Below are 10,935 nucleotides of genomic sequence, written 5' to 3'. Positions count from 1 at the left end.
CAAAGTGGTAGCAGTAAACCCTAGCAAGTTCAGTGGTAATATAAACAAAGTGGTGGCAGTAACCCTAGCAAGTTCAGTGGTAATATAAACAAAGTGGTAGCAGTAAACCCTAGCAAGTTCAGTGGTAATATAAACAGTGGTAGCAGTAAACCCTAGCAAGTTAAGTGGTAATATAAACAAAGTGGTAGCAGTAAACCCTAGCAAGTTCAGTGGTAATATAAACAAAGTCGTAGCAGTAAACCCTAGCAAGTTCAGTGGTAATATAAACAAAGTGGTAGCAGTAAACCCTAGCAAGTTCAGTGGTAATATAAAGGAAACGGTCAAAATTGCACAAAAACTCCGTAAATAATTAATGGAAACAACCTGACGGTAATATAATCTACAACGTTTCAAAGGAATTTGATCTAATAATGAGAATCAAATTGACCGAGATTGTATCTACCACTTACCTTTGAAGAGGCTTCTGGTTATTTACATGTACTAAGAGGATGTTGTCTTGAGAGTCATTTGTTGATGGTCGCCATCTGTCACAGCAAAGATATCAATTATTGAATCAATGGTAGAAAATATCCAAAATATTCAGCAGAAAGCATACTTGATCAATAATTACCTCTACCTCATCAATAATCAAAATGAACATAAAGTTTGAAGGTCAGAGCAAACTATTTCAGATGCATTCAAAAACACTCCCAGCTAGTGTATCCATAAATTCATTTCAAAATGTCTTGTACATAATTATTTGTTGTAGAATCTCATCTGAAAGTTTACATAAATGCTTGAATACTTTTGAAATAATTATACAGAATGGATCTGCATCCAATTTTGTTTTCACAAAGATCTTTTTCTCAAATATAAAGCTAGATCAACACCTACTGCCTGCGTTTACGATTGTTCTGTGATGCTAGGGATGTGGTGCTGCCATACTGTTCCTGAGACCCAAAGTTCTGGTTAACATAAACATTCCCTCTCCCCCGGCCTCCTCGTCCCCGCGATGTTCCTCGGCCACGGCCTCTGCCTCGGCCTCTCCCTCTGTATTGTGTGGAATTTGAAGTATATTGAGTCTGTGAAATTAAAGATAGACATTTATAAATTATGTTCAAGATTTAACACCTTTGTACAGTAATAGTAACTCAAACTCTTCGTTCTAGTAAAAACAAACTTTTGCTGGGCATTGTACATGTTCATTGTATAATGTACATTTCATTGTGACATTGTGATTCAGTGTTTTTCAGTACTGTGTAAACCTTTCCACTTGCCCCATGTCTGGGGCTGGTAGATTTTATGTCATGTCTAGTGAAAATTTTCAAAATTACTATGAAATAAAGGTTGGGCTAGTGGAATTTTTCAACATAGGAACATGCTAGTACTTCAAATATGACATCGTTTAACATTTCTATAAGTCAAAATGATACAAATGAATCAATAATTTCACAGCACTGAAATTGAAAGAATATGAATTTTCGGGTATAATTTCTATCTAAATCACATGGATGTGATCGCGGGCTTGAGAAAAAGGAGGAAATCAACCCAGAGAGAGAAAAAAAGAAGAAAATTATAGAAGAAGAGGAAGAACTACATGCCTGGAAGTCTTTTTGAGATATGTACATGAACCTCTAAAGGGACCTCATGATCATTCAGATTGATATTTCTCGCACCTCAGACAGAGATATCCCACGTCATACACCATTTCTATTTCACCTAATCTGTCTTGCACCTTTACGTGAAATTTTGTGGAATTTTTACACTGCAATGTATTCATCCTCGCGTTAACTGCTTGAAATTGACAATCTGCATTATAAATGTACCAGTTGTTTTGTTGTTATATGTATAGTTTTGATGTTGTTAGATGTTTGATGTTGTAGATAAAATATAATCTACAGTGTTAAATACGTTGTCATCTATGTAAGAATGGACTACATTTTTACGCGGAAGCATTCAAATGTAGTTTAAGTAGGGAAGAGGTCATTATTATTTGAGGCCCCAAACGGGGTACATGAAGTTTTTAGCAAAATTGCATTTTTTTTCGAACTAAACGGTGCGAGATTGGTTTTTACCTGTAACTGTCTGAGCGAGATCGGGTTATCTCAATCTCGGGCTAAGATTCTGTAACATCCCAACCTCAGCTTACGCCTCAGTTGGGATTTTGTTACAGAAGCTTAACCCTCGACTAAGATAACCCGATCTCTCTCAGTTACAGGTAATAGATTTTATTAGTCTCATATGTGGCCCCCCTTGGCCATCTATGCACATGTTTGTCAAGTTTGGTTAGTCCAGCACTTATAGTTTCAAAGAAACTTAACTTAAATGCAAAAAAAAAAAGGTGATAGATATGCTGACAAAGTCAATGGACCATGAAAGGTCGGGTGCATCCAGCATTTGATGCATGGGTTGAGATGTACTAGCTAAGATGCATCTATGGTCCAGGTTTGGTTGGTGTAGCACTTATACTTTCAATGACTAATTTAAACACAACAAGAGGCCCATGAGCCTTAACAGTCACCTGATATATTTATACAGAGTTGATTTTGTTTTTAACACGAACAGAAATATTATTCAAAGTGACAAAAAAAACAATAAAACCACCTTTAATATTCAATATCTAGCATACAGATTTTAAGACTAAAAAGTATTTGAAACTAGCACCTCTGATTCTAAACAAGGAAAATATTTTAGCACACTGACTCCTATGGACCCCACCCTAGCTACAGCCCTTGGGGGTAGGGCTGGCTTAAATTTTCATAGTATCAAACTGTCAACTCAGGGTTATAATTCCAATCAAGTTATTTTAAAACATGTAATATTCAAAGTATCATTTGCCATTATAAACCATAATAAATTTTGCCTCTCTCCTTCCCTAGGGGGAAACGTGAGACCCTAGGGTCATGAACCTTAAGACCCTTCCATCTATGAAGAGTGTTTGATTCTACAATATCTGGGTCTTGAGAAGCAGATTTTTGAAATTTCAGTCAATTCGACCCTTTTTGGACCCACCCATCACCCCCGGGGGGTCAGTCAGGGCTAGTATGCGCATACCATCAAACTGCTACCCAATACTTATAATACTAACCTAAATTGAATTGCCTCCTATGGCAATTAAACAAATGTTAGTCCAAAATGTGGTTTCCCTATATAAACTATGGTAAAGTTTACCCCTCCCCAGGGGGAAACGTGAGACCCAAGGGTCATGAAATTCACAATTTTGGTGAAGCACCTTAAGACCCTTCTATCTATGAAGAGTATTTGATTCTACCATATCTGGGTCTTGAGAAGAAGATTTTTGAAATTTTAGTCAATTTGACCCTTTTTTGTCCCGCCCCTGGGGGCTGGGGACCAAAACGGCCACCGTTTTTGTTGACCTTTGGTCATGGAAGGTTTCTGCAAAATTTCATTGAAATTGGTTCAGGGGTTTTGGAGAAGAAGTCGAAAATGTAAATTGTTTACTGACGCACGCAAATGACGCCGGACAAAAGGTGATCGTAATAGGTCACTTGAGACTTTGTCTCAGGTGACCTAAAAATTTAATGTTGACACTGCCGGCGGAAACGCAACACCTTAGTCTCGCTTCTGCTACTTTGTGGCGGTGAGCCGAAAACTATGGTAATGCATATATATATGTAGCAGTGATATGAAAAGTAATTAAATTTATTGCTGATCCTAAATCTAGAGATATGACATGGGTACCTGTATTCCTCTTCTTGTATTAACAGTATTTTGTCTAGAGGATTTCTGCTGCAGTTGTATTTTAGCTAATGTTTCTTTGGCGTTTTGGAGTGCCTGTAATGCTTTAGTCCTCCTCTGTTGTAATGTCTGATTTACTCCCTGTCTAGCACCGCCTGTCACATTCTGTCGTAGGTCCTGATAGAAAAATTAAGTTAATTAACCACACATTTATTTAGGATAACTATAAGGAACTGTGCAAATTGATTTACTTCAAAACAAATACACTGATGAAACACAAAATAGTCGGTTCATGCTATTCTTTAAGGCATATTGCAACAGTAATTTATTTACTTGTGAGTCTATATAGAATGAGATACTTACATTTTATAAATATGACTCATCATTTAAACTTACAAAATCAATTAATTTTACATAGAATGAACCATTCCACTGCTATTCAAACTTTGATTGGAAATGATTCACCTTGTGTAAAAGGTAGATAAAACGTAATTGCAATATGTATAAAAATAATATGTCATGTATATCAGCATTACACAAGTATAAAATCAGTCCTTTTTATTAAATAAATTTTAGAACAACATATTCCTTGGATTAGGAATATAAAGCATTGAATTGAGAAAATAAAGCTGTTTTTGCTGGGGAATTAGATCAGTACTTATTTTGCTGTAAAACTAGGCAAAACAACCCACTTGATATTGACATTGAGATAACATTTATTGTTTTTATGACAATAATATAAAACTAAAATTTTAGCCGCTTGCATTGTTAAACATATTTGCGAAATGAGACACATACCGATACACTCCTGTTCAGTGGGCTGATTCCTTTAGGATTTCCTCCTTGACCTCTCTTTTGACCTCTACCTCTGCCTCTTCCACGGGATCCACTTGCATTTGTTTTCAACTGTTTGAACTTGTTTTGACCTCTGCCCCTGAAATTGGTCTGACCTCCTCTAGTATTTCCTAATTTACCACGGTTGCCACGAGTTGAGGTTTGACCACCACGCCCACGTGCAGCACCTCTTCCTCTTCCAACAGAGATGCCTCTCCCACCTAACACACCACGACCACGCACACCCTGGACTCCTCGAGCTCGTCCACTGCCTCTTCCCCTGCTTCTCTGTTCTTTTCTATTTAACTTGATGATGTCATCTGGATAATTAAATAAACAATCATTTAATTATTATTTATACACTTACAGGGGTGTAAAAATCCACTTGCCCAAAGCCCGGGACAACCCCTTTCAGATCCGGGCAAGTGCAATTAATTGACTCACTTGCCCTGGGCAAGACAGTACTTTTTCATCTGCATCTATTATTACAAATGCAGTGAAAGCTGTTTTGCACCATGTTCAAAAATTCTGACTTCTTGTTTTGTTGATTTTATGATTCCTAAAAGATTTGATAAGCAACTAGAACTGTCGGACATTCGGTGACCGACATCACATGTTTACATACCCATATCACCCAATAGACAACTGCAAGGGAAATAACTCAAGTGTCGTTAATGAGAATCATGCGACAGCCATTGTTTTGTATTATAATGATATCACTAATTCGGTGCTTATATCTACCACATCATATCATCATTATAGCTTTCAATTTTAGAAATTGAAGACTGACATCATGACTGTACTGCAATGCTTTGAAGTCAAAAGCGCTGACGTGCTGCCATTACAATTACACAAAGACCAATGCCGACCAAGTGGTCGTTTCTACTACGTTGCCGCTTTGACTTACAGGAACACACTTCGTTGTTACACAGACCTAGAAGACTGTAGGACGATGTCGCTACACCGGTGCTGCACGACCATATTACGCTTCTCATACGATTTGTGGCGATGTCTTTATAAATCGGGGTTCCAGCATTTCTTCAGTTTTTTCAATTCCCAACTTCGAAGATGAACGGACCCGACGGCTTGAAATAGTTGCCGACAATGTTTTAATTACGACCACAGAGATCTCACCATGATGCTATCACGCTGCTTGTACGATAATGACGTTCCTACTACGTTCTTAATAAGAATTTGCCCCGCTTTTTGTTGGCCACGACCCTGCTCACTTATTTTGTGCATGTAAGAAATAAGCATGGGAAGAGCATACAGCTCCCGATCTAGGAAATCACACCCCGACCAAACCACGCTCATAGAAATCCTCCCACGTTTGGGTCACTTTCCCATCGTAGAAGAAGCGGTGTCTAACTCCAAGTGTGAACGGGTATAAAAGGCAGCCACAGCTATTGTATTTTCATTTCAATTTGTCTATGAAGAGTTGGACATTGTCTACCTGGCAAGAGGGACGGTTTTCATAAGACATGTAAGAGGCCTACAGTAATTACCCTACCTCAAACAGCAAAACTTATTACGGTTTTTATCAAGTGTACAGTAAACAAGTCGTGAAATTACAGTAACAACTTCAAGCTCCCAAATGGAGTAAATATACATGTATGTATTTGATTTGTTACGCGTTCAGAGGAATTCATACATATTAGAGCCAGAAGATGTTCTTACCAAGAGACAAATCAATCTTCTCGACCTCCATCTTTGCTGCAAAGTTGATGTTTTGCTAAAAACTTGCAAGATGGCGCCATGCAACAGATGGCGCTTTGATCAATATTGACTTCCGTTTCAATAAACGGGTGAGGCTACGGATATTTATTTTGTTAAGCAGTGTTATCTTAAGAAGCAGTCGTTATCATTAACTGCATCCCTCGGCAACTTTCAATCCGAGGTGAAATTGAAAATGACATTGACTTTAGCAGAGACGTATAATACACCTCTGACTTAAGTAAATACTGGATACATTTAAGTGATTTTTTTATATAGATATATATCAAAAGTAACAAAATTGATCAAACAGATGAATGCCACTTGCACATGTAAGACTTAGAAGTCTGCAAGCTGTGACAGCACCGACAGCTGTGATCGAACACACGTTTCCACAGACGGTATTGTCTGTCTAACTTATACCTCTTTTGCAATGAAACACGACCATTGGTAATGTATCGTCCACGTGTCAACAGAGACGTGTATGATACGTCTCTGGTGTCAACAAGGAGTGATTTTAGATAACTACTAAATTAAAACTGTGGATAGTGGAGATCGATTTCTGGTCTTTTGCAAATATTTACAACTCTGACAATCTTAATTATCACTTGATATGCAGGGACCTGAGAATTTGTTTCAGCTGTATTTGAGATCAAATTTCGGTAAAAGTTTTATCTAAATCCCTAAAACGTGTAAAATTAATCTGAACACCTCAGTTAATAAGTTTAGACCCAAATATAGTTGTACACATTCCCAAGTCCCTGTAGATCTCAATTAGCTGTTCAGTTGACTGGACAGGACATTCACACGAAAAAAGCGACCAGAAAATTTAAACTCAATAACTAGTTAACCAAACGGGAAAAGCTACTTGTGTGAGGTTTGAAAGAAAATCATGACCGCGACCAGGATCACTAATTTGTTCATTTTCACGTATCATGAGCCAATACATATAGAGTAAAAGTGGAAAATGAGCTTTGCATTGCGAACATTTTGTTATCTTTTCTCAAAAGAGTAACATGTGTAGGATAATAAACCAAAGGTCAGTTCACTATTCACCAGTTTTGAAAACAGAAGAGTCCATAAAAACTCGACCAATATCAGCCTGCGTATCAGCAATACGTTTTTTTTTGTATATGCGATACGACATAATTGCTCTAACCCACATCATCCCCCGCCGTATCACACCCCAAAACCCGTATCAGCCCGCAAAACCCACATCACACCCCTTTTGGAAAAAAAATCGTTTTTCATTATTTCAAAAATCAAAATACATCATAAGATAGTAGTTTTTATTAGTAAGTATGTAATAAACAGAATAAAACCCGCCTTTTTCCATATCACACCCAGTATCAACCCTCGACCAATATCAGCCCTCGGGCCTTCGGCCCTTGGGCTGATATTGCAGTCTCGGGGTGATACTGGGTGTGATATGGAAAAAGGCATGTATTATTCTCTATGTAACGTATACATGTTACCTTGCCAGCCAGAGATACAAATCAAATTTTACAGCATCTTCAATCGAAATGGTATGTTATTTTTACCTATTTTGATTAACTACTATTATTTGTATATTTGAGAAGAAAAATCATTATGGTATGTTGCATTAAAACAAGGATATAATTTGTTCTTGTAACGTATCTGTTCACACAATTTGAACAAGTTACTTTATAACAAACTTTTATATTTAAAATAACTTCACAAAAGATCCAGGCGTAATTAAACATCAAGGTGGCTTTAACTTATACTGCAAAAAGTTTGTACGCTAGCGTACATGTCACTTTTTTCAATCGGTACTCCCATTCAAAACTTAAACAGATACGTTACCATTCCAACAGATATACGTTACACATTATATTGGTCAAGTGTTACACTCATGCTACTTAACATTATCACTAAACCAAACTTTAAATCGATGTTATCATCACTTGTGATAACATATATGCACCTATCTCAAATGTTCACATAAACAAGTCGATAGTTTCTGGGATAATAATGCACCAAAACAGAAACGTGACCAAAGTGAACATATACGTTACATGTTTTCCAATCGATTTGATCCATTATCCTCACATATCCCACCCTTTTCTTTCATAGCTTTTCATTAAGTAATCCTTTAAAATCCGTTTATAGTAATTCAATTTATTTGGACATCTACAATAACGTACACAAATTAACCTTTATTATATATGCATTCATGCCTCTGGATTTCCTAAGATTTGAAGATATTTCCCTTGAAAACTAAGCCAGCTGGTCCAAGTACAATTTGTAAAAGGTTTAATTACATTGTTCCCATCAAAATCCCACGAAACAAAACAAGAATCTTGATTATCTTTGTTAGAAGCTGCGATTATATAACCACTTACAACGTATCTGTTTATAACGTACTGGTCGGCAAAACTGTTTACGTCAGCAAAATTAAATTCACTCGGTATTCGCTTTCAACACATTGTACAACAACGTTATACTTCAGTTTTTATCGTGTAAGTTATTGAAAGTTTCCCACGACAATGAGTACAGTTTTATTAGACAAATACAGATCACGTATCTGTTGAAATTTTAACGGACAAAACCATGAATACCGAGTTTCATGCAGGGTGCTTGATATATGCTTACGGTCGATGTCGATGGGTTTACATGCGATATAAGATACCTTTAGTCAATACACCAATATTTTTTAAACTTGTATTCACCGATACTAAATGCCTGTATTATGGGTGTTTTGTTTAGTAACGTATCTGGCAGGACATTTTGCGGCAGTAAATAGTCGCAAGAAAAAAGTATTTAGCTTAAATTATTGATATTGAATTAATTAAGTTTTGTTTAGACATAAGTAAACAAAAAATATGAAGGAAAACATATGTATTTTAACTAAACTGAAAAAATGCAAAGCTTTTTGTATCAGAAAAGTGACGCAACAACGATGTTTCAAGTATATTGGCATGTTCATGTACACTTTATAAAAACTTTACCGTACTTTTTCATTATTTTGTTTGTTTGTTTTTGGAAAACATATCAATGTTGAAGCAGTGAACTAAAATTTTGACGTATAGGCTGTATTATAGGTGGTGGAAGGATCACGCGACAAGATTTTCGGTTAATGGCGCATGATGAGTGAGAACGCGCGAGTTAAGTATATAGTTTGCCATATGATGTAACTTGATCCGTGTAACACACTGACATCTTCACATGCTCGTATACACATACAAGTCGACATTGACTTTCGTTTTGCTGTATTATACGAATTTTTTTTGAAAAATCAATTTGGGGAAGGTTTGGCCCATGCAACACATGGGGAGTCGTGAATTTGGCGCGAAAAATAATCTGCCGTTGCTTGTTTTATGACATCATAATCATGCTGAGATTTCTAACGCCGGCGGATCTTCCCCGAACTTGCCACTCTAGGGTCGGGATCTCTGTTCATATAGAATCACGATGGTGTACGTTACTGCCGACGGTGTCAGACGTTACGTTCAAGGTGCATCTCGACCATCTTTAAACTTGATGGATAACATTAAGGTATAATAGCCGGGTTTTTTTCAGATGTCTAATAAAATACTTGTCAGTGATATATTAATTACGTGATTTATGAGACAAGACTACTTTAATAAGCTTGGAAACGGTCTAGTAGACCATCTCAATATTGTAGGCCTAAAGTCATCGTTGAACTTGTAATGACGCTGTCTTCAATAGACAAGGTCATTTATATTAATGGAATTGAATTCATCATTAAACTGCTCACACTATATTAAATATTGGCCGGGGTAAATTAAATCATCATCTTCACGCAATCGACGCTGTGATTAGCTTGTCAGGATCAACAGTATAATAGACGAATTGTTTAGATGTACCGATTTTAATCTGCAGTCTGACCTACTGCTAGAAAAGGGAACAGAAAAGAAGGAAAGAAAAATAATAGTGTGTTCAGTGGGCATTGTCGGATCCAGGATTTCTTTAAATCTTCTTAGATGAGGGGGAGTGGTTGATGTTAATATGAAAATCCATCTAGAACAGTGGAGGCTTTAAGTTAAATATATAATAACTGGTACAGCAAAACTTCAGAGACCCGTTGGTTTTTCACTGCGGTAAACTGAGTTACCTCCCTTTGATTGGTTAATGCAGTTTTACATGCGTGCGTGTTGCTTGTTGTAAGTATTTAATTCTTTAAACCCTCCATGGTCATTTGCTTATATGTATTAAGAAATACTTAAGATACAGAGCTATCAAACACTTATAACTGAAAACATACAACTCTGCCGTTTTTCATCTTTTAGGATTGTTCTTGTTTACCTTGCTAGTTTCACTCGTCCTTGCAGTCTGGCCGGTATATATTGGCAGTACAACTGACGATCGCGTAATAAACGAATACGTTCCAAGGAAAAATAAGATACAGTTGTTAGAATTAATCTTATAATTTAGGCAGGTTTATGCAAGGTACAGTCAGACTGGACAGTCTCATATGCTACTTTGATATTGGTTTGAAAACTTTTTGTTATTTATAAGGCCACATAAGGGTCTATGAGCCGGTAGACCCCTCCTAACCCAGAGATAACGAATTTTCACCATGGCAATCTTTTATTACTTTTTTTTTCTGCAAAGTTATAAATCACTTTGTGAGTTTGAGTTGTTCTTGAATACTACCAAAATAGCCCCTACCGGACATATTTTCGGCAATGATATCCAATCAGAAAGAGTGTTACAAATTAGAAGGGT

General features: G+C 36.8%; 1 protein-coding gene across 2 annotated transcripts in view; it reads right to left on the bottom strand.

Moving 5' to 3' along the window:
* Positions 1-6,309, bottom strand: part of LOC110460573 (THO complex subunit 4-A-like) — a 14,439-nt gene extending 8,130 nt beyond the window's left edge. For both annotated transcript variants that reach the window (XM_021513546.1, XM_021513547.1), the window contains exons 1-5: positions 6,190-6,309; positions 4,477-4,832; positions 3,682-3,855; positions 874-1,061; positions 450-524 (exon numbers count right to left, since the gene is read on the bottom strand). In XM_021513546.1, coding sequence (XP_021369221.1) covers positions 450-524; positions 874-1,061; positions 3,682-3,855; positions 4,477-4,832; positions 6,190-6,220 — 824 coding nt within the window. In that variant the 5' untranslated portion in view covers positions 6,221-6,309. The remainder of the gene's footprint in view (positions 1-449; positions 525-873; positions 1,062-3,681; positions 3,856-4,476; positions 4,833-6,189) is intronic.
* Between the last annotated feature and the right edge of the window lie 4,626 nt (positions 6,310-10,935).

The sequence above is a fragment of the Mizuhopecten yessoensis genome, unplaced genomic scaffold (assembly GCF_002113885.1).
Source record: "Mizuhopecten yessoensis strain PY_sf001 unplaced genomic scaffold, ASM211388v2 scaffold10439, whole genome shotgun sequence".
In the NCBI taxonomy this organism is placed as follows: Eukaryota; Metazoa; Mollusca; class Bivalvia; order Pectinida; family Pectinidae; genus Mizuhopecten; species Mizuhopecten yessoensis.
Note: the sequence above shows the minus strand (reverse complement) of the source record. Positions and strands in the feature narration are given on the sequence as shown.